The sequence below is a fragment of the Peromyscus leucopus genome, chromosome 16_21 (assembly GCF_004664715.2).
Source record: "Peromyscus leucopus breed LL Stock chromosome 16_21, UCI_PerLeu_2.1, whole genome shotgun sequence".
Classification (NCBI taxonomy): Eukaryota; Metazoa; Chordata; class Mammalia; order Rodentia; family Cricetidae; genus Peromyscus; species Peromyscus leucopus.
The window spans coordinates 35,142,279-35,166,661 of record NC_051084.1 but is presented as its reverse complement, the minus strand read 5'-3'; the positions used below and the strand labels follow the sequence as shown (position 1 = coordinate 35,166,661).

The following is a 24,383-nucleotide window of genomic DNA, read 5'->3' as shown; positions in this document are numbered from 1 at the left end:
CTCTGCACGCCTGGGTGGAACCAAGACTCTTGGTCCCTGTCACACATTCGGCTGAGTATCCATCACTTAGACCACTCTTCCGCGGGGCCCTGTAGGAAGGATGGTGTCTCCCCAATGTGTAGCTTGTGGTGGACACAGTAGGAACATAACCTTGCCCCTTGGTAAAGTAACTGCAGCTACCCTGAGTTCAATTGTCTAAGCCACTTTTTTTTTTTTTTTTAGAAAACGAACTCTAATAGCAAAGAAAAGGGACTTGAGGCCAGGCTACCAGTGGTACCAACAGTTCTCACTGTGAGTGTGTGGCCATCCATTGTCTAGCCATGCCCTCACAACCCTTCTAGGCAAGTTACTAAGATGTAGCTGGAAATCACTCACCCCCTGGACCACCCCTACGAAATAAGAAGGAAGTAGGAGGTGATACCTCCAGGGTCCCCTGCCTCTCACACCGCTATGAGAAAGGAGCAGGGGAGAGGCCTCTGGTCCAGGGAGAAACCGAGGCAGCAACTTCTGCTTACATGTCCTGGTCCCTCCCCCAAGATCGAGGCTCTCCAGGAAAAGATCTGTTGCCTCCAATGCCTAGCAGTTCTAGAAGGGAGGCCCCAGGAACAGGACAGCTCGGTCTGCATTTCCCATTAATTTCTCCCCAGTTGCCTTTGTGGAGGCTCCTCTTGCTGTGATTGTGATTATTGGGATTTTCCTGGCTTTGGCTGCATCCTCGTATTCCCCACTGTGTGATTCCTCCCAGCTCTCAAAGCTCCAGCCTCCCTGAGGACCAGAGGGTGGCGCCGCGGTGTGACTCAGATACCTCCCCACTTAGTGTCCTCACAAATGTAATTAGCGTGTGATTTGCACTGGCCCCTGCCTGGTGAGAGTTGGGGGCCTGGTGATAAACCTGTTTGGCAGCGCTGGTGTCAGAGAGTGTCCCTGGGCCCTGCCATTACCCACCCAAGTTCCCTGGGCTGCAGCGGACATTCATCTTTCCTGTTGGGTCTGTGGACTTGTTCTCTCTTTATCTGTTTTCCAGGCAGACCCTTCCCATGATCCTCCACATCCGAACCCAAGCAGGACTCAGTGGGAAGTAGCAACACTCATTTTATCTGAAAACTCACACCCCTAAAACAGCACTTGGTCTTCTGAAAGCTCCTGTGGCATCAGGAGCAGCTGGCAAATGTTACCCCCCACCCTTAGACCTGGCTCATGCCTACAATGGTGCCCATTCTCTGTGGCCCATTCACTTCAGTACATAATGTCTTTTTCCCACGCTCCCCTGCCCGCCCACTTTGTTCACATTGCTCATCTCAACGACTGATATTGCTGCTCCCCTTGGGAAGCTTCAGCTCCCAAAGTGGGTGACTAAAGAACGGAACAGGGCAGGCAGGTGGCATGTGCCTGTTGTGCAGCTCCTGGGGAGGTTGAGGCAGGGAGGTGGCAACTAAGTCAACCAGGACCTCGGCTCTAAATTAAAAAAGTAATAATAATAAGTGCTGGGGATGCCACTGGGCTAGAGAGGCTGCCTAGGGTGTGTGAGGCCCTGAGTTCAATCCCCAGCGTCGCAAAACAACTGAGTCAATAGGAAAAACAGCATGCCAGGCAGTGAAAAGAAAACTTGGAGAGAAGGCATCCGGGGCTGGGGTCGTAGCTCGGTTGGTAGAGTGCTGGCCTCGCACAGAAGATGACCTGGGTTCAATCCCCAGTGCTGCATAAGAACAGGAATGGTGGGGCACACCAGCAACCCCAGCACTCAGGAGGCAGAAGCAGGAGGATCACATGTTCAAGGCTATCCTCTGATAGTTCACAAGTTAGCAACTTTGAGACCAGCCGGGGCTAGGAAAAAAAAAATCCTGTCTCCAAAGAAAGAGAGGACTGAGTTATATTGGGGTTGTTCTAGGGGAATGGGCTCTTAGGAGAGTCCTCTCTACTAAGATGGCATTGGAAGAGAGACCTCTAAAGTGAAGACATTTAGTGGAAGGATATTCTAGGCAGAAGAAAGCCTGAGGGCATGGCTCTAAGGCAGGAGCATGCCTCCCTGTCAAGGAGCATGTACTCAATCCCAGCCCTTTGGGGAAGCAGAGACAGGAGGTCTCCAGAACTGGCTGGCTAGGCAGCCTAGCTGAATTAGTAAACTCCAGGATCAGTGAGAGCTTGAGTCTCAAAAATTAAAGTGGACAGCCGTTGAAGACACCTGATGTGGTAATCTGATCTTCACAAGCATGTGCACACATGTACACACACACACACACACACACACACACACACACACACACACACACACCATATAGATGGCAGTATAAGGGGAGAATCAGGTGTCCTCAGAGGAGCTGGGTACCAGATAACAGAATCTATGTGACTCTATGGCATTCCCAAAGAGCAGAGGCGCTCAGTGTTGAACAGTGGGGTTCACAAAGAAGGAGAACAAGGCAGGAGTTTTTTTTGGCAGGGACGGATAGTAAAATTGTTTTAGCTTAGTGGTCAGACAGGAATCTATACCCATAGAATTTATTATTATTATTATTATTATTATTATTATTATTATTATTATCCATAGAACTGTAGGACAAAAATGTTAATTATACTGCATGTTAATTTATGAAGTACTGAAGATGTCCCCAACACCCCCCAGAAAAGATGAGGTGAGCGGAGTCAGCGTCAGCAGAACCTATGGGGGGCGGGGGAGGGGGGGGCTTCCAGGCTAAATGACGCCACTGTCGTAAATCAGCACGCATGTAGGATTCATATGACAGAAAGGCATCTCTGATTCAAGGCTGACATGCAACCCGTGGCCAGGGTGGGGAAACTGAGGCAGACAAACTAGAATGAAAAAGTGAAGAGGGAGCAGGGCTGAAGTATCTGGAGCACCTATGAGCTATGCTGTGCTAGGTCCCAAGAGTATGGACTATCTGTGCTCAGGAATAAGATTAGGAAGGAAGGATGGAGGGAGGAAGGAAGGAAGGAAGGAAGGAAGGAAGGAAGGAAGGAAGGAAGGAAGGAAGGAAGGCAGGCAGGCAGCCTCAAGGCAATAGACTGAAGGCCCCGTGTGTAGCTAGGCTTTGAGAGATTCCCACAATGCACTTGGCCATGGGCTACAAAATGGGAACTGTTCATTCAGACCCACTTGCACTGGCCTCTGTGTGAGGACATCATGACTCCCCGAAGAGCTGGGGCAAGCGGAGAGAGGTGTGCTTGCACAGGTGACCAGCACCTGCCACCTTCAGCGGCCGCGCTACACCCACCCGGGACGAAGATGACGGCTCTCTAGTGTTCTTCCCCCAAAGTGCCAGCTGCCAGTCGGATTGAATTAGATTTCACAGGACTTTTTTTTTTTTTTTTCTTCTTTCCAATACGTGGAATTCGCCAGCAAATTACTCTTAAAGAGGGAAAATCAATCATTTGGAGCAGAGATAAGCTGAAGGCAAGGCAGCCTCGGATTGATCCCATCTGTGCAGGCGTGTGTGGAATTCGATGGATAACCTGGGGCAGCCGGGAGCAGTGTGGGGTGTGGGGTGCGCACAGGGGAGAAGAGGAGGAGAATATAGGAAGGGGAGTGTCTGGTCCATCTGGGCTGGAATAACAAAGGGGCGTACTTGCCTCCTTTTGGAGGCAGGAGAGTCTTAGTACCAAGGAGAGGGAGGATTTGGTTGGTGTGGCAAGAGACACCTCCTGGCTCGTAGATGTAGCTTCTGCCTGTGTTCCCCCACGGCAGAAAGGGCAGGGATGGCTCTGGGGTCCCTCTCATTAAGTGCCATCAAGGGCTGGCATCCCATTCAGGAAGATTCTAGTCCCCACCACGTCACCTCCCAAAGGCTCGCCCTCCTTTGAGATTGGGGTTTTAATGTGTGCGTGGGCTGGGGGGAGGGGGTGACACTAAGTGTCCACACTTTCGGACAGAAAATGAAGGAAGGATAAGCCAAGGGACATGGGAGGAGAGAGAGAGAGAGAGAGAGAGAGAGAGAGAGAGAGAGAGAGAGAGAGAGAGAGAGAGAGAAGGGTAAGATGGGCGGGAGGAAATGCTTTAATTGGAGGACATCAAGTAATTCATGAATGTGTAGGAGAAGCCCCAAGGCAAGAGTACCATGCTACAGACTGGGAAACTGAGGCATGAGGAAAGAGTTCTTTCAGTGGGTAGTGGCGCCAGAGAAGACATTCCCAGCTTTAGCCTGGCTGCTCAGAAGCCCAAACTGAGAAGGCAGGTCTTGGGGTAGGAGGCGATCGAGAAGCAAGGCAGTAGCTTGTCTCTGTGCAGAGAGAAGGGGACTCTCTGAGCTGCTGGGGTGGGGCGGACAGACCTAGAACTCAGGAAAGGACAGCGGGACCCACCTACTGACCCTGGGAGAGAGTTCCATCTCTGGTCCCCCAGGGGAGCTGGAGACAGAGTTGATGGCCTCCATGGGGTCCTCTACTGCCTCCTGGACTTTGTCATCCAGATAGGCAGCCTGGGTGCAGTGGGTGCAAGGTAGTGACCTGGGTCAGACAAGGACAGAAGTCTAGTGAGGTCTGTAGGTTCAGAGGTGGGAGGGAGAGGCAGCTGACATGATGAGGGGGGGTCTCCTCCGTGCCAAGGCCACTTCACCATGTCTGATTGGGATTAATTAAGTGGAAGGATGGACAAAGGAGTGATAAAGAACACATCTTGTCAGCTTTGATTTTCTGCCACTCAATAGCTTGGACGAGTTCAACAGAGAGCAAGGGAACCGTGCAGCCCAGGCTGAGGGTGGGAGTGAAGGGTCCCTGCACCCCCGACACACCCTCCATTGCAGGACTTCCTCTCCCTGCCCTCCCCCCCCCCCCAGCCAAGGTCTCAGCTCAGCCCTCCTCAGGAGTGCCTCCGCTCCCACCCCATGCCTACTAGAACTACAGCAATGGTTCTCTGGGATGAACGTCTGCCCAGGCAACTACCCGGATGTCGCAACTTGCCCTCGGTCGTCTGTTAGGTGGACAGCACTTCCCCCATTTCGCAGATGAGGAAATCGGGTCTCACGGGAGAAAAATCATTTGTGTGAAACAGCAAAACTAAAGAGGGGGGGGTGCCTTGAGTCTGGGCTCAGGTCTGACTCCTCAGGGTGTTTTAGTCTTGTTTGTTTGTGGTGTGTGTGTGTGTGTGTGTGTGTGTGTATATGTGTGTGTAGAGAGAGAGAGAGACATGTATCTAAAAGCCAAGAGTTGACCTCAGGCAGGGGCCCTTCTCTTCACTTTGTTTTTTTTTAGACAGAATCTCTCGTTGGCTTTCAGCTCACACCTCTGCTGGGTTGGCTGGCCAGCAGGTCCCAGGAATTATTCTATGTCTCTGCCACCCCAGTGCTTCTTGATATTACAGGTGTGCTCTGCGCCTGACGTCTTCACAGGTGCTGGGGACCGAACTCAGGACCTCGTGCTTGCAAAGCAAGTGCTTTACTCACTGAGCCGTTGCCCCAGCCCTGGTTTTAACCACCGCTAAGCTTTGGTGTTCCCCCACTAGATTCGTGGTTGCGGGATTCGTCTGTGGCCGGTCTGAGCTCCATACAGTATTTCTAAAGAGCATGGCACTGACTCTGGGGATCCTCTCTGCACGCCAGTTTCCTTATCCTGGGTCTCAGTACAAGTTAAATGGCTCTTACCAGCCCATGGAGCTCCCAGGAGTCGCTTGTCTCAGGAAAGGGTTCACATGTCAGAGAGGGCAGGCCCCACTGTACCCCCTTCACAGATGGATAAAGTGAGGAAGTAGAAACTGGCAAGGAAGGTTAGGGGTTGGAGCCCTGAAAATGAAGAGTTTTATTATTATCCTTGGTCAGAAATAGGACATACCATTGGTGTCTAGGCCAGAAATGGTAGAAGGCGTTTTGGATTTTTATCTCCTCCCCAACAAATACCCATCTGGCAGCCCATTCGTGAGGGTGTGACCAAAGCTTGAATTTAGGCGCTAAGTTGTTTTTAATAGTTTCAGAATTGAATCTAGATTTTTATGGTAAAAGTGGGCTATATACAGCCATTCCCCAATTTTTAGGGTTACCTTTTTAAAAGAGGGAACACTATAGTAGTCTTGATTGGGGTTCTGATGGGGGTCCCTGAAGGGAAAGCCATTTCCTGTAACAGAGAAGCCAAGATTCCAGAGAGACGGAGCCTGGTCCCCTGCATCACACCACCAGGTCACTGGCCCCGGCACTGCCCAGTGGCCAACAAGAGAGAGCAAAGAAAGAGTCCACTGTGTCACCATAACAGGACGTGTGTGCTGGGCCGAGGCACTGGTCTGCAGGCCTTAGGCCCTGGAGGAGGCCGGGGCGTGGGTAGGGATGTGCCCTGAGACCTTGCTCACTCTGGGAACCAGTGTGCTGCAGAAGGATGGAGGATGCTCCACAGACATCAGCTCATGCCGCAGGCGCCCTGTTCCTCTCCTGTGGGCTCGAGCACTCAGGAACCAGCATTTGCAGAAGGCCTGGTTCGTGATAGCACACCCCACGAAGTTCCACGAAGAACCGAGACTAGCGCTTGACCAGGAGACCACTGTAGCAGATTCACGGGCCCAGTTCCACCAGCTTAGTGGCAAGGAGTAAGGGCAGGGCCTGCTCTGACCACCCCTGGGGGCCCGCCCTCTCCTTCCAGAAGCTGAAGGTGGGGCCAGGTTAGGGGAACTGTCCATGCCGCCTCTTCTGGCAGCCGGCAGATAAGGGACTGTCCTCTGCAGGGGGCAGGAAGGCTACAGTCAGCAGGAGCCATTGGGGAAAGGCAGCAGCAGGCTACGAATGATTCAGTGTGCAGCCCCCTCCCGGAAGATACATAAAACCGAGCCTTGAAGAGGTCTCCAGCCAGCAGCCACTGGCTCCTCGGCCTTGGGAGCCAGCTGTAGCTCACCTTAGGGACCATGGCCCCACCAATCAGCCTTCTGATCACCTGCACAGCTGGAGTAGAATTTAATCCCCTGCCCCCCAGGCTCCTCTCCACACACACTGGGCTCCCCTTTGATGTCCTTTTTTATCTCCCTTTCCAACAAAATTGTCTCTTAACAGCTCTGGAAATGCCTCCTGCCACCTCTAGCAGCAGGATGGCAGCCCTATGGAGAGACCTGTGTGAAGAGGAGGCTCTGCTCCCCAGGGAGGGAGGACGCCATCTTTTCTTGGCCACTTGTGGCATGGACAGAGGGGGGGAGGGGGAGACAGCTGTGCCCCCCCCCATGCCAGCTTAAAGTGGAGGGTGGAGGTTGGGAATTCAAAACCTCCCCTGCTGGCTGGGTATCTTTTTTTCTTTTTCTTTTTTGCTTTTCGAGACAGGGTTTCTCCATGGTAACTTTGGTGCCTCTCCTGGAACTCTCTCTGTAGACCAGGCTGGCCTCGAACTCACAGAGATCCGCCTGCCTCTGCCTCTCAAGTGCTGGGATTAAAGGTGTGCACCATCACTGCCCGGCTTGCTGTGTATCTTGAATAGCTGACTTCTATGGCCCTTGTAGAGGGGCTGGGCAAATGCTGACATCCCACAGGTGTGTGTCACACATGTTGGGGCAAAAAGGTTGGAGGCCGTTGAGACAAAAGGCTCCCAGGCCAGGGCTGTAGTTAAAGAGTTTTGCACCAACGTTTCCCATCCCAGCAGATGAGAGGTCCCAGTTCTCTTGGGCCTGCCAGGAACTAGAAGGGAGAGGCTGAGAATAGGAGGACCGTCAAGAGGTGATTCTGGAAGCCTCGGGACAGTAGCACACCAGGTCCTGACAACTGAGGGGTCCAAGCCTGAGCCCCTGGGGTAGATCCGGGGGAGGACAGACCTTACTCTCTGAGACCCACAGAGGTCTCATCAAGAGGCCAGAGAAAGGACTAGGGAGATGGCCGAGTTAGTAAAGTGCCGGCCACATAAGTGTGGGACATGAGTTTGATTCCCCAGCTCCCACCTCGATGCTAGGTGTGGTGGCACATGATTAAAATCCTACTGTTGGGAAGATAGAGACCATACCCTGAGGCTCCCTGACCAGCTAGCCTTACCAACTTATGCCACATTGATGAGCCCCAGATCTTAGGAAGCCTGTCCTAAAAAAACAAGGTGACCCCTAGGCACTTGAGAATGAAACCTGAGATGGCTCTCTGACCTCCACACCCATGCTCGTACATGCATGCACCCATACCTGCACAAACACATGCATACTCCAAAAAAAAAAAAAAATGGAGGTGGGCTAGGGGGCTGCCCTCAGGGTTTACACAAAAACACTGTGCTGCGCAGAGCTCATGCCATCCTTCCAAGAGGCTCTTCTCTTGTATAATATTAGAGGGACCAGCCTTAATATTATACATCCCAGGGGCTCAGGAGAGAGAACTACTGACGGCGAGGACTATTATCAGGAAATATAATCTCAGCACACCGAGTTCTATAGTCCACTTGCTTTAATTCCTCTGGCATAACATCCTTTATACACAGCTTCAGTTCTGTTCTCATGTCTAGCTCCTTTCTTGCCTGATTTCTCTCTATATTTATCTACTGTCCCCTCTATGTTCTATCTTAATTCCTTCATCTAGTTCTGTCCCTTCTAGGTTCTCATCTATCTAGTTCTTTCCCCTATCAGCTCCTCTCCCGTCTCCTTCTCTCTCATCTGGCTCTTCCTCATCTTGTTCTTCCCCATCTGGCTCTTCCTCATCTTCCATCTCATTCCTCTAGTCCTCTCTTTTAGCTCTTCAATCTAGTTCTTCCCCATCTCAGTTCGTTCCTCTCAAGTTCTTACCCATCTAGTTCTTCCATTCTCTTCTCTCTTCTCTGTCCTCTCCTGCCCTGGGAGTTCTGGTATATATACACTTACAAGCAGTATTTCCTTAGCAGTGCAAAGCCAGGCTTCCAGGGTCAAATGGAGGGGTGATAAGAATAGGCTTAATTGACACATCCGCCAGGCCTTCTCAAACAGGTAACCTGGATGCTTAAGTCTGTTCTTAGAGAGTACAGAGGTATCTCTGATAAGGTACTTTCCTCCATCCGGTGATGGACCTGGCCGGATGCTACCAATAATGATAATTACAGGGAGGCTTGAACTGGGAGTTCTGGCTGAGCATAGCTGTTAGCACAGAAGGTTACCTAACTATTCCTAGAAGTGGTTAGATAAGTAGTTAGCGGTCTATAAAGTTGGTAAGGCTGTAAGAAAGGAGGGGTCTGAGCTAAATTGTGTAAAGCTATTACTTAATGTCTACCTGACCTAGGCGGTGTCCTTTGTGGAATTTACCTTAAGTCAGGAGACTCGCCTGTGGGTTGTTATCACTGTTAATCCTCGGAAATTGGGTGACCACCTGGGTGATGTCTCCTTTAGTCCTTGAAAGTGGCTAGGGGAGATACCTGATTCCAGAGAAAGCCTTTCCTGAGGCTGTTCTCCAAATGCCTGGAATGTGTATGTCTAGAGAGTGATCAGTCCACATTGTTAGCCCTTCTTAGGGAAAAATCAATTGGGAAAACTATGAAGGAACACATGATTTTCATAACAGAATACAGCTGATATATAACAAGCCAAGTAACACCAAAAACTCCTTGGGATTTGGCTTCCTCTGGAGGAATTCCCTGATTCCTCCAGGTAGTGACTTTGCCATAACCAGCTGAGTTCTTATGATATTCCTGCGGCCCGCAGCACTCTTCAGTTCCCACGGTTGGCTCCAGTAACTGGGCACCCCGTCTCCGTATGGCTCTGCCACCTTCTCTGCTCCCTGTCCCATCTTGCAGATCATCCTAATTAATGCTCAAGCGTGTTCCTTCCTTAGTGTTGGCTGGCTCCCAGTGGCCCTCATGTGTTGGCATACACTGAGATCTGGTGGAGCAGGGAGCTGTTCCAACAGGGTGCTGGGACCCACTCCAGAGGCTCTGGTTCAATCAACCGGAAGTGAGTGGCCCACAAATGTGTGTACCAGGCTTGTTCTCTTGGGCCATCAACCAGCTCCCAAATCATGACACGGAGACTTATTACTTTTTAATGTTCAGCCTTAGTCTAGCGGTTTTTTTTTTAATCTGTTTCTCTGTATCTACATTTTGCCTCCAGACTTTTTACCTTTCATTCTTTCTCTATATCTTATATTCCTGCTGTCTCCATGTCTGGCTGGCAGCTGCCTGGCTTCTGGCCCCAGGCATATCCCACTCTTTCTCCCTTGTTCTTGTTCTCCTTCTCCTCCTCTTTCTAGCCTAGATTCCTCCTCCTACTTATTCTCTCTGCCCACCAGCCCCACCTATCCCTCTCCTGCCTAGCTATTGGCCATTCAGCTTTTTATTAGACCAATCAGGTGCCTTAGGCAGGCAAGGTGAAACAAACGCCCCACATCTCCACATAGTTAAACAAATGTAGCACATCTTTACATCATTAACAAAGGCAGCATAATCCAATGTAACACATCTTTACACAGTTAAAGTAATCTCTACAACAAATGTGCCTTTCTAGCCAGCTCCCAAGAGATGGCAGTGGAGATGCTGTGGGATACCAGTAAGTACCACACTCTGAGAAAGCCACTCGTGGGGATGTGTGTGTCTGCCATAGTCTCCAGAGAGAATTAATCAAAGAGAGGAGACTGGTTCTGAATGTGGACAATCCAGTCCCAGAGCCCAGAGGCCTAGAGGGAATAAAAACAGAAGAAAAGGGAGCTGAGGCTGCATCTCGGTGGTAGAGTGCTTGTCTTGTCTGGCATGAAGCCCTGGGTTCAATCCCCAGCACTGGGTGAACCAGGCATGATGGCACATACTTATAATCCTGGAACTTAGGAGGGAGAAGAAGAGGATCAGGAATTCAAGGTCATCTCAGCTGCATAGCAAGTTGAAGATTAGCCTGAGATACGAGAGACCCTGGCTTAAGGTCAGGACAATGGACGAAAACAGCTGTCTTGAACATTTTCTCTCTGCTTCTTGGCTGCCTTGATGTGAGCGACTCTGCTCCCCACCTCCTCCCTAAAGCTCCTAAAACTGTGAGGCATAATGAAGTGTGCCTCCTTGAAACTGTTTCTGTCAGGCATTTTGTTAGCAACAAGAAGCCTGTCACCCCTGGTAATGATATTGCTGACCACAGGGCCAACATGCTCCTTACCGAACACCAGCACTGTGGTGGGGGGAATCCTATATCAGAATCCCGCTCCCTTCGCTTGTGGGGCAGGATGCACTGGCCCGGAACCTGGGTCTGGGCTCTTACCCCCCCACACACACACGCACACCTTGCAGTCACCCTAAGTGGCTCACCTAACCTCTCTGAACCAAATGTCTCATGAGGGTCTTCACTGTCACCATGCCCCACTGTCCTTTGGGAAAGGAGGTAAGGGGGAGCCGCTGAGGCTGTGACCTTATTGTACGTATTTTATGTCAGGGGCTCCCAGCATTCCAGAGCGGCCACAGAGGAGACCGGCAATGCAATGGGGACACTCTGCAGCCTTTAAGAGAACTGAGGAAGGACTGGGGGCAGTAGTAAGGTTGCTGAGCAAGCATGAGGACCCGAGTTCAAATCCTTAGGGCCCACATGCAAAGAAAGCTAGGCAGGAGAAGGAGGGAGAGAGCTGGATTCCTGAAGCAAGCCAGTTAGCCTAGCCCAAATGATAAGCTTCAGGTTCAATGAACGGTCCTGTCTCAAAAACTAAAGACTGGAGAGCAATCGAGGAAAGGTATCCGTGGTTCACCTCTGGCCTCTACACTTACGTGCACAGACACAATTGCACACACACACACACACACACACACACACACACACACACACACACACACGCTTACACTAGCAAACACCTGTACCAAACAGCACAAACACAGAAACAGATGAGTGGTAGGACAAGGCAACTCTTCCCACTTCCCGAGTGCTGAGCACCGCCCGCCCCTGGCAGGAGGCAGGCACTCAAAACTGTCTGCTGCTGCCATCCCAGTCAGCAGCGGCTCCTGAGTATGGTCAGGGGCCCATCACCAAGGTGGAGCTGTAAGGGAGAGGAAGAATGTGCTTCTGTCTGTATCATCGGTGTGCATAAAGAGATCTCCCTCACAGCGTGGGCCTCCTGGGACAGGGACTGGAGGGCAGGGTGAGGGGCCGACCCCGGGAGTGATATGAAACAAGGAGGAACATTTCCAATGTTTTAAGCCTCCTCCTCCTCCTGCTCTTCCTCCTGATGTTAAGAAAATAAAAAGGTGGCAGTGGTGGTTGCGGATTTCTGCAGTGTTTCTCTCTGGGCTTCTGGAAGCAGAATGTGGGGACATGGACCCTCACCTCACAGCTCACTCTGGGGTCCCCTGGACTGGAGAAGAGCACAGAGAGGAACATGCCCTCCTGTGACCTCACCTTCTCTGCATCGCCCCAGACTCATGCCCCACCCTCTTTCCTCTCCCCTCCAGCACCCCTGCCTCAGCTGCAGACTCTGAGGCCTCAGGGTTCTGGACCTGTACCACAGGCTAGGCTCCCAGAATTCCTTTCGGCCCCTCTCCTTGAACTCTGACCAGTGATTCATTGTCTTTTCTCTGTTTCCTCCTCTCCCACCTGTGGCTCCTCCTTGTCTCTGCCTCTCTGACTGACCGTTCCCACTGACAGAACTTGGTAAGTGAGCCTTGAAGGGCAGGAAGGGCTGGGGGAATGGGGAGCATCACAGAGAACCTTCCTCTGCCCCAGCAGGCACAGCCCAGACACCCCTACCTTCTCAGGCCTGTGAATGCTGTGGTCAAGAGTCCAGGGTTCAGGGGAGAGAGTATCTGTGTCACCTGTTTGGAACTGTCACACTCCATTGCCTTTGGCTATTAGTGTCCTTTCAGGCATTTAATTGGTCCCCTCCAGCTGATGGAATGGATCCTGCCAGAGAGACCCTAAAATTCTGCAACCCCGGAGGCTCAGAGTAGCGCTCTGTCCGTACAGTAGTCTCCAGGAAGCTGTTCTGGGCTGGGAGCTCTGAAGTGTCCCCTACAGCCTGCTTTGACCCCAGAATAGGCTGAAAGAGGTTGATGGTGCTTGGTCGCTATATCCTGTTCACAATCCCTATTCCAGGGACAGGCGCAGTTGCCTCTGGCTCTGAGGACAGACGGACACAAGTGCCTCACCTTGCTAGTCCAGGGAGATGCCCACCTACTGGTGGGTAGGTGGAAAGCTCTAGGGGACTCGGGTGTCTAGCCTCTGGCTTCTGCAATTCCTCAGAAGTCCTGCCCTGGCAGCGGCGGATCAGGTCAGCTCAGCATGGAAAGGCATCCGGGGTCAGAGATGCCTGGTGAAGAGCTTGCAGAAGGGAGCGCGCCCCAACTCCTGGGTCCCCTGGGAAGCCATGATTACGCTGCAGCCTTGTGTTCAGCCACAAAGGGCCTGTCCACTTGGATGGAGCATTAGATGGATGGGTTACATAAGAGCCAGAGACTCATCTCAGGTTGGAGATCACTGGACACCTGGAGCCAGGGCCAGACAGATACTCCTGGAGGGTGGTGTACCATGAAACAGGAAAGGCCAGACTCAATCAGCAGACTCTACCTCCACTTTCAGCTTTGGCTCCACCCCCTGAGCTGGAAGAATTGAGATCGCGTGGTTCTGAGCACACCCGTCCATGAGCCATAGCCTTCTCAGCTAATGTGTGGGAAGCCCTAAGGGAAAAGTGACCAGGGTCAAACACTGAGCTGGAAGGAAAGCCCTGAATCCTAAAGCAATGGACTAGAGCTGCTGATGCGGCTGCCCTAGCATGGTCTCCAGGGAGTGAGGCACATGAGTGTCCTTTGTCACCCTGCTCCCTGGGTTATTTCCAGGTCGTTTCTAGCAGCCCTGTGTCCCTTCCTAACACATTCTTCCTGTCCTCTCTGGGCCCAGCCCACTCTAGCTGCCTCATTTTTTTTTTCTTTCACTACTTTCCATTTCTTCCTTCATCTCCTCCTGGATCTTCTATTTTTTTTTTCATTTTACATTTTATTTATTTAGTCTGTAATGGGGGAGGCCTGCATGGGCCATGCACGGCATGCCTGTGGAAGTCAGAGGACAACTTGGCAGGAGTCAGTTCTTTCTTTCTACTCTGTGGGTCCCGGGGATCGAACTCATGTCTTCGGGCTTGCCGGCAAGCTCATTCTACTCTCTGAGCATTGAGCCATCTCTCCAGCACCTCCCTTCGGTTTTAATGCTGGCAGATTCCTCTCCCTCTTTGTCACCCTACAGTGGAGAAATGACCAGGAGGTGGGAGATGAAAGGGACGTGGAGAGGGACACTTAGTATGTGACAAGGTGACAGAGCCAAAGCCTGGAGTTGGAGGTGGAGATGGAGCTGGCCAGCATTATCCAAGGGAAGGGTGGGACTCAAAGAGATGGGGCAGGAAGACCCTCCTCGGCCCATGCCTCCCCCACTGCACAACAAGGCGCTGTTCCTGCCCCACCCTCCAGCACCCTCTGCTTCTCCATTCTGGCTCCAACCCGACCTGCACACTCTCCAACTGGCTTCTTCACTCTCCCCCAGGGTCTGAACAGCATGTTCGAGGTGTACCTAGTGGGCAACAACTCCCACCATTTTATCATCTCTCCGACCTCCGTCCAAGGGAAAGCAGACATCCGCATCCGAGTGGCGATCCCCCTGGACTACGAAACCGTGGACCGCTATGACTTTGATGTAAGCCCCTCACCCCTTTCAGCATCTCCTTGGGCCCCCTGGGGAGGTTGAAGGGGAGGCTAGGGAGGGTGGAATAGCATCTCTTTAAGTCTCACCTCCCAGCTCTCCTCATCTCCCAGAGAAGCAACAGAGAGGGCAGGGGTTAAATCCTCAAGGAAGGCAAGGAGATGTCTAGGAATAGGGGCAAATTCACCAGACCCTGCCGCTTGTGTCCCTGTGGCCCATACTGGCCAGCCCAGTACCCAGCGCCCCTCCCTCCCTAAAGAAGGCCCTGCAGAAGGATTCACAGAACACAGCTGGCCTGGGCCTTGACTCTAGGGTTAGACCCAGCCCAGACATGGAGAGGTCTAATGGGAAACGGCCAAGTCTCCCTAGATGCATGGGAGCTCATGCAGCCCGGTTCTGCTCCCCTAGCTCTTTGCCAATGAGAGTGTACCTGACCACGTGGGCTATGCCAAGGTGAAGATCACCCTCATTAATGAAAATGACAATCGGCCCATCTTCAGCCAGCCTCTCTACAATGTCAGCCTGTATGAGAACATCACCGTGGGGACCTCCGTGCTGACAGTCCTGGTAAGTCCCCACGTCCACAGGGCCAGAAGCACTTGGCTATTCCCAGGGACACTGAGCATCTGGGTTTGGGGGGGGGGAGGGGGGGCAAGTGCCCAGAGGCTGTTGGTTGGTGAATGACAGTGTCCAGACGCTCCTTGAAACAGAGAAAATGGATCAGACTGTGGAGCGGTAAGATAGGGAGCGATACTTCAGTTCTATTTCTTTTCCTTGAAAGGCATGTGTGCCAGATGATCCAGGAGTCCTAGAAATCCCGTCTAATAGTGGGCCGGGTGTTGGCCATCTTTGAGGGGAATGACCCTCCCTATGTGAGTACAAGCAGGCTCATTGATGCTGCCTGGGAAGCCTCAGATGCCTTTGGCCTTGTTTGACAGGCCCACCTGCAGTTACTGACCACAAGAGGCAGAAACTCTCACACAGTTCAGATAAGAAAGTATTAGCTCATGTCGCTTAAAGGTAGAGGTGAGTCCAGGCATGGCTGTACCCAGGTGTTCATCAAAACAATAATCAGTCATTAGCAGCCAGCTCACCGCTTCTACGGTGGCTGAGAAGGACAAAGCACCTCCCAGATTTCTTACCAGTTTATTAATGCTAATGGGGGGGAAAATAATTTTTTTTTCAGTAGCTCCAACCAGTGCCCCAGAGCTGATCTCAGGACATGTGTCACCCTGGCTCCTGACATGCCAGCTGTGGGTCACACTTCCCTTAGTGGAGCAAGGGCTTCGGGACTGGTCCTGTTCAGATTAGATGGGCTGACAAGGCAAAGGAAGCATCTATTATAAATTTGAATTGGCCACCGCGCACATCAATATGGTAGATGTTACTATATAAGTTCAGGGTTCTGGTTAAGTTACCATGTCCCCATTCTTGCGCATGAGAGACCCACAGGGGCCTTGCTGCCATCTCTTGCTCCAAGTGGATGTCGCCTGCTGTAGCAGGCCCCCTCCCTGAAGTGTGTTTACTCTGTAGACAGATGGTCTGGAGCAACACTGCACCCCCAGGCCTTTCCATCTGACAGTTATTAATATTTCAAGCAGATGTTTAGCTAGTCAGGCCGTCAGATGGAAACCGTGAGTCTGCCATGGCTGTTCTCGGAATCCACGGCTTCCCAGCCCGGGGCTCCCCCAGCCTTCACTACAATGCCTCAGCAATATATCACTCATTGCCTTGGGCTCCGGGACCCTCTTCCAGCCTCCTAGGCCCTACCCAACAAGATGTACGAAAGGCTCCGGGACTCAAAGGGAATGTGCGTCTCCTACACACCATGGAATTGTCAGGGGCAAGGGTGTGTGGTAAACAGTCTGTGTGATAAAGGAACCAGGCAGGCAACAGTGATTGTGTCCATAGGTCAAGGACCATGTGGCAAAGAATTCTAGTGTGTGGTCCAGGCCTGGTGGGATCAGGGTACTCTGCATCCCTGGAGTCCTTGCTGGGAGCAGAATTCTGTTTGCATTTGGCATTCCTGTAGATCAGTGATTCTCAACCTTCCTAATGCTGCCACCCTTTAATACTATTCTTCATGTTGTAGTGACCCCAACAACCATGATTTGATCACTGCAAGCATTATTTTACATGCAAAGTAAACATACCTTTGCTTTAAAAAAAATTATTTCGTTGCTACTTCGTAACTATAATTTTGCAGGTTTCCTGACTACACCCCACATTACCCCGTCTTTGGCCTCCCAGGTCCACCCCTCACATCCGAGCCCTACCCTCTCAGTCTTCTAACCACCTGGCCATCTTGGCCATTCTCCCCTTTGGATCCAGGTCTCCTGTTTCCCTTGTCTGCCTCAGAAGGGGCCACCGTTACAGCTGCCTGCTCAGAGACTGTGAAATTCCTTCTCCCTGACCTTTTCCACGGTGTTATTAAAATGTTCCATGGGCAGTTGTGTCAGGGAAAAATTATAAAGAGAAAGGAAGATGTTTTAATTTGCACCACAGGCTGAGCGGAGCCTGCTGCAAGGGCCTTGCCCAGCCCCCGCCCGGCCACAGCCCTGTTTCTGTGGTGGTGGTTCCCTGTGCTGGGGAAAGTGATGGGGTGACAGTGGCCGGGGGAAGCTGGCTCTCGTGACCAGTCTGGGCATCCTAGATGGACCAGTGGAGCCCGACCTCTCTTTTCTCTGCTGGCTGGGTTTTGTAGCCCGGGTTTTAGAGGTCTACAGAGCCCAGTACTCTCTGTTGCAGGAAGCGGGAGTATGGACCTGGAGGTCAAAGTATGACCTTGAGCCCAGCTCTGGTTGCTCGCTTGGGTCGTCCCTCAAGAGCACTTCCCTGCTCAGCACATCACCTGAGAAGCAAAGAAAGCGGCTTGAGTGTGGCCGGGGTTGCTGCCAGCCCTGGTACCCAGAGCGCTTCTGCTGGGGACAGGGTGGGATGGGGATGGCTGGGATGGCCCTCGAGGACCAAGACCTATGTCCTTGGTCTCTTACTGCCTCAGCAGCAATACTCCTGCCCCAGCCACATAGCTGAGACCCCACTGTAGCCCATGCATAATGTGGGCATCATTTCCTACCTGTTAAGTATCCTCTGTCATTACCGGTCTCCAGATGAGGAAGCTAAGGCTGGGGGTGGGGGTCGAGTGGCTTGTCCAGGACTCCAGAGCGACTACGCAACCTCAGATCTTGAGCAAAGGCTAACCACAGAGGGACTGGGCTGGACCACCGAGTCCTTTCAGCAGCATCCAGGGCTGAGGGCAGAGAGGAGCCAGGGAGGACTCTGCAGATCCCAGAGAACAGGTTGCTGGGTCATCCCACATGGACCCTCAAAAACCTCAGGCACCATCGGGAGGATTTCTACCTCTGAGACCAGAGCAGAGACAGTCATGGAGGCAGGAGACTGTGCCCAGGGAAACAGGAACCTCAGTGTGGCCCGGAACTGTCTGTACAAGACAAGACTCCTGGCATGGGGTATGGCAGGGTGTCAGAAGGGCCTGGTAGGGTTTGAGATGCCACAGGATGATGGGAGAGGTTCAAGGTGAATGTAACCATTCACTCATCCAACAGATCTTCTTTGACTGCTTGCTACATGCTAGGCACATGGCCTGGAGGACAGTGTGTGGGGATCTAGTCCTCAGAGAGCTCACACTGCCCTGGGAGAAACTGGCACTGAGAAATGAGTCTTTATGTCCAGTATTACTCTCTGTGATGGAGGCCAGATCACCATTAGAAATGACCACAGGGTACGTGACCCTGGCTAGGGTCAAGGAATACTTCTCTGAGAAAATGGCACTAGAGTAGTCATCAGCAGATGAACAAGGGGAGGACATCCGGGAGAGTGAGAAGAGCATGTGCAAAGGGCCTGTGGCTGGAGTATGGGAGGGGTGTGGTGTGCAGGGGGCTGAGGTTCTGTTTCTTTGAGGTATGTGCAAAGGGCCTGTGGCTGGAGTATGGGAGGGGTGTGGTGTGCAGGGGGCGGAGGTTCTGTTTCTTTGAGGTATGTGCAAAGGGCCTGTGCCTGGAGTATGGGAGGGGTGTGGTGTGCAGGGGGCTGAGGTTCTGTTACTTCAAGGCCAGAGCCCTCAAATGTCTCTCTCTCTCTCTTCGTCGCAAACTGACATCCACTCCAATATGCCCATCGGATTAATGCTTAGATCACGTGGCCACTTCATATCAAACCACTTCCAGGCCCTCACCTGGAAGGCATTTGGGAAACGACAGTGCCAGGAGCCGGCCTGGCTGTAGCAGCTCGGAGACAAGACTTTTAACTGTCTGTGTGTCGTGTTCCCTGGTGGGGGTGGGGGTGGGGGAAGGGAGCTGAGGATGAACAGTGTCTGGGAGGGAAGCCACTCCTGGGACAGGCCCAGTTGACAGGGCAGGTGTCTCTGACTCCTACAGGGGTTGGAGGCAGCAGGAGACGATGCAGACAAAGTGAAGGCAGGCAGCCAGCATATGAGGACCCTGACTGGGATGGTCACTATTGTCCTGTCCAGGGTAGAGTACCCAGCTATAGGCAGACTGGCCTCAAGGAAGCAAAGGCAGGCTCCCATCTCACTCCATCTTCCCATATACTCAGATGAGGCTATTATGGTCTGTCTGTGTCGTAAGTCACCCAGGAGGACCTAGAATCCTGTTTTCCTATGGCTGATCACTCTTTTTCTAAGACTCAACTGTCTTTCCTACACAGTGAGAAAGTGGTGCCACCTTGGCTGCCAGGGTACCCAGGGTGGTGAGATGGGTGTGGATGGTACAGGGTATACACATAGTGTCTTGTATTATGGTTGGCCTATTGGCCACCCTGGGAGCTGAGGGCAAGCCTTTGCCTACCATGGTGACTTGGTAGTCACAAGCCATGAGACCTCAGCTTTCTTCTCTGTGTCCTGGGGATGCTTTGCTACCATCCTGCTGGGGATAGTTGTTGTGAGGATGAGTGAAGAGGTTCGTGTGAACCCCCAGCTCATTCAGGAGAGAGCCCCTGGTCACCCTGGTGTTCCCAGTGGTCTCACAGCAGCACCAGCCCATGACAGGTGCCTCCCTTGGAGTTCTGTCCCAGCAATGCGGAACCTGGACAGTCCCTGAGCCTCTGAACCCTAATGACATACAAGGAGGACTTTCTGTTCCATTTCACTCAGCCCCAGAGGCAGGGGCAGCACTCTGATTGGTTGTCTCACTCTCAGCTACATAGCATGGCTTTCACCCTGCCCAAACCCATCCCACCACTGGCCCTGGAACCTCTCACCAGCCCCGCTCCTCTCTCCAGCCTCTTGTCTGGAAGCCTGGAGGAAAGACCCGTGACCTAGACTTCCTAAGACCAGAACTAAGCAGATTCTCTCCCATCAAGCTGGCCTTTCCACCCTGCCAGTCAACACAGAGCCCCTGTGCTCTTGGTCCTCTTTTCTGCCTCCTCCCCACAGCTACCAGATACCACCGATGCCCAAGGAAAAGGGGGAAGTGACATCCTCACCCTAGGTTGGCCTTGGTGGAGGCCAACTTCAGTCCCATACACTCAAGCTCTGATACAGAGGGCCTCTCCTATCAGCTGCAAGGTCTGACTCCCAGCTCTGTGACTGCCGGGCACCCCAGCCTGTGGGTTCAGGGGCTCCCTAGCCCCCACCTCACCCCCACTGTTAAACCCAAGCAAGTGGACTTAGAACCCAGGCAGGGGATCTGAGAAGGCCATTCCTTGCCTCTGCCTCAGAGGGTGTTCCCTAAAATTCGCCCCAGGTCCTTCCCATCCTTCTGTCTCCAGGAAGAGGGCACATTGCTCCATGGCCTCGGTGAGGACCTCCTGCTACATCAGCTGCTCAAGGAAGATGCTGGCCAGGGACAAGGCTCTGAAACCAGAGACCTAGGTTCCCATCCTGGCTTTGCTGATGGCTGAACCTGGCCCTATGAGCTCTGTCCTGGTCCCCCAGATTCCATAATGTGCTGTGGGGGGTGATAGACTAACTCATCTTATAATTAAGGGACAGGACAGAGCTGGAGAGATGGCTCAGTGGTTAAGAGCGCTGGCTGCTCTTCCAGAAAACCTGGGTTCAATTCCCAGCACCTACGTGACGGCTCACTACTGTCTGTAACTCCAGTTCCAGGGGATCTTGATACCCTCTGTGGCCTCCATGGACATCAGACATGCGTGTGGTACATAGACATACATGCAGGAAAAACACCCCTACACATAAAAATAAATATTTTTTTTTTAATAAGAGACAGGTCAGCTCCAGCATGGGGCACCTTAAAGGCCCTGAGTGGGTGACAGCTATGAGTGTTGACACTGTGATTGTCAACCTCCCCTGTCCCAGCAGCTTGAAAGCACTGGTTCCCACACTTCCACTCTGACTTCCGGGGCTGCAGGGTCTGTCTGTCTGTCATCATCGTTGTCGTTGTCGTCGTTGTCCCGGTCCCACCCCCACCCCCCCACCCTCCCACTCCCCCACCCCAGCTTGTCACACAGACTGATCTCCTGCCTATGTCAGCCACGGGAGCCCAACACACGAGCTCGGGCCTCAAGTCACCAGACACAGAGGAGGGTAACTATCAGAGCCAACAGTGCAGAACCAGACCCCTGGAAGAGGCAGAGCAGAAGCTGCAGGCCGTGGGGCCTGTGCAGTTGCTTAGGAACCTGGACTTCAAAGGTCCCCGCACTGCCTTAACCTAAAAACTCTTCCCGATGTTTGAGGGGGGGGGGGCCTCAGCGCCTGTTGCTCAGGCTCTGCTCATCACGGAGCTTGCCCTGGCTGTGAGGGTTGTCTAATTCCCCACTTAAAGAAACTCAGGGGCTCTCCACAGCTTTCACCCACTCCTGAATCTCCCAGCCGGTTCTCAGACAAACGCTCACTTCGTGCCTGCTGCTCTTGCACGGGCTACTCCCTCTGTTCACACAAAGCTTTTTTTTTTTTTTCTGTGCTGATTGCCACATTAGAAATCACTCTAACTCGGCCACCGCCACACCATCACACTCATGGAGTCTGTGGTCAGAGACACAGAAGTACTCAGGGGCTGGTGACTCACCAGCAGGGCCTGGAGGGTTCACCCCCACAGTGGACCCTCCTGGAGAAGCAGGACATCCCAAGCTGACTCAAGACCAGTGGTTCTCAACCTGTGGGTCACAGACCCTTTGGGGGTCGAACAACCCTTTCACAAGAGTCACCTAAATCCATCAGAAATATCAGATATTTACATCATAATTCGTAACAGTAGCAACACTACAGTTATGAAGCAGCAGTGAAAATAATTGTATGGTTCGGGGTCACCACAACGTGAGGAACTGTATTAAAGGGTCACAAGCATTAGGAAGGTTGAGGACCACTGCCCTACACACTCACTGGCAGCTAGCTGAGTTTAAGCTCTCTGGACCTGGGCTGGCATTCAGTACCTCTGCAACCAGGCCCTGGGTGCATCCCTCACACCTGCTCCCCTGCATCCCAGGCCCTCGCCCTCCCTCAAGGCTTCCTCCTTTCTCTTCCTAGTATCCGCTGTGCCTTCCCTCAGTTTACCCATCCCATTGACTGGAAGAGCCAGCCCACTGTGCCCACCTCCAACAAGAAGCCCCCTCTCCCGGGTACCCAGCCCACACCCATCTCCCCTTTCATGCTCCCTCCCTCTCCCCCAGGCCCTCACCTGCTCCTTGACAGGTGTCTTCACCTGGGTCTGCAGCACACAGTGGGTTCGAGTCCTGTGTGAGTGGTTGGGGGATCTAGGGTGACTTACAGGAGGCATGTGGTTGGAGAGAGGGTGACCAAAGGCCCCATGGGAAAACGGAGGCACAGAAGAGGTAAATAGCGTACTTAGATCGCTCAGTCAGTCAATGGCATTTTTTTTTTAAAGTTTGAATCCATAAGTCAGGCACTAACATTCTGTATGACCCTAGGCTGCTCTTGTGCCCTTTCTAGGACTGGGCTTCCTGTTCATCCCAAGGAGAGGGTCATCCGAGTATCTTCTGAGCCTTCCTCCTGGGTCAGGCAGGGCTTCAGAGAGGCAAAGTGAAGGTCAGGAACCAAGGCTAGGGGATAGAGGTGGAGGGAGACATGGCAGAAGATGAGCTACCAGCTACTGGAGAGCGGGGTGAGGGGTGAGGGTGCCCATTCTGCAGCCTGGATGGGGAGAAAGGTCATAGGCAAGGGCCTTCTCTCTACGTAATGCCCCTCCCCCAGTCCACCTAGTGCTGGGCTTCACCATTCTCTCCAGGCCAGCCAATCATACCCACCTTGGTGTCCCCCCTCCTTCAACTAACCAGGTACCTTCCAAGGGCTCACCTGGAGAAAGCTTCCCAAGGGGTCCACAGACAGGATGGCAATCTTGCCTCCCTTCTCCCAACAGGCTCCTAAGGCAGACTGCTGATTGCCTGGGTTCTGGATTCCTCCTCTGTGCCATGACAGACCAGAATTCCTACCTTAGTGGAATGAGGGGGTCTCCTGAGGGTTACAGTCCAAGGCCTACCATGAGCAAGTGATCCTAGAGAGGTCCCAGTGTCCATCCAAGGTGTCCACCAGCTGTCCCAACCTTTTGAAAGCAGCTCAGCTCCCTGTTTCTGAAAGCGTTGATTTGACTTGATTCTACCATTGCATAAATCTGCCAGCAGAAATCACAACATCAATTATTGGTCAGGGAGATGCTTACTTAGCCTATTGGGTAGGTCCCATCTGGGTAGTTTACCAAATCTCCCAAAAGACAGGGGGTCAACCTTGGGAAGGCTGCCCTGCTATGTTAGCCTAGGATCTCTCCCCATCCCTCAGCGGGCCTTCCCACAGGCCCATCCTGATTCACCCCACCCCCACCCCTCCTGCCACCCCTTACCACTGGCATCTTAATTGACCTCCTTGTTCTCAAAGCCCTAGAGACCTGAGACTCCAGCTGTGCTTAAACAGAACAAAATCTCTTCCAATTTCCCCACCGTTTAAAAGAAAATTGAATTCTTTATCTGCAGCCTGGGGAGGGGGAGAGGGAGGGAGAGGAGGAGAGGAGGAGAAAAATAGGAAATAGCAGGTCACCCGGCCTTGCTCCCAAGCTGGCCCCAGAAGCCATTGTGGACACAGTGTCCCTCCATCTGGGGGATGCCTAAGGCTGTCCCTCGGGACCCTTTTGGTGGGCTCTCGGTTCATGTCCAGTCTTCCTGTTGGAATTTGTGAGGTGGGGGGGGGGGGGAATCTGAGCCAAGGGAGGCTGAGCTGTTGACAGTGAGTGACAGGTCGGAGTTCCTCTGGCTGTCAGCCCCCAGTGCTTCTGGCCTGTGTTTATCTCCTTAATCTGAATATCAATCCTAAAACCAAAACAGGATGGAGTGCAAGGGCGGACAGGTGCTCCGGAGACTTCTGGATGGAGTTGGGCTGCATTTGCAGGAGAGGGGGGAAGTGAGAAGAGATGCCGGAGGGAGCTTCCGGCTCCTGGGCTGAGCTGGGGTGTTAAGCCAGGACCCCCCCCCCTCCATACACCTCTGCCCTTGAAGTGCACCGTCCTGGCTCGTGTAAGATCTGATGGTTTTCAGAGAATCAGCGGCTCTCAGTGCATTGATTTTTCCCAAACTGACCTATTGCTGTCGGGCTCTGCAGGGCTACACAGCTTCTGTCACGGGTGTCCATCCCCAGAACCCACCGGTCTCAGTGTGGGGAGATGCTGATGACCACCGACCTCTGTCCCCGTGTTAAAGCCAAAGGATGCTCAGTAGCATCCCAGGCCCGGGGATTGGATCCCAGGATCTCTTCTATAATTATCGTACGGAAGACATGGGTCCAGGGAAGCTGGTAGCCCACCAGGGCAGCCAGCTCCAGAGAAGCCTAGCCAAGACCGCAACTCGGGCTGTGTGACCCACAATCCCTCCACCCCACTCCTCTCCTTCCTAACCAGGGCTAGGAGAGTTGTCTGAGTTCTGCAAAAGTAGGCCTAGCCATGGGTGA

General features: G+C 52.7%; 1 protein-coding gene across 1 annotated transcript in view; it reads left to right on the top strand.

The window, feature by feature from the left end:
* Cdh23 (cadherin related 23) overlaps window positions 1-24,383 on the top strand; it is a 382,909-nt gene that overhangs the window by 204,690 nt on the left and 153,836 nt on the right. The window contains exons 12-13 of the mRNA XM_037199816.1: window positions 14,339-14,488; window positions 14,903-15,061. Coding sequence (XP_037055711.1) covers window positions 14,339-14,488; window positions 14,903-15,061 — 309 coding nt within the window. The remainder of the gene's footprint in view (window positions 1-14,338; window positions 14,489-14,902; window positions 15,062-24,383) is intronic.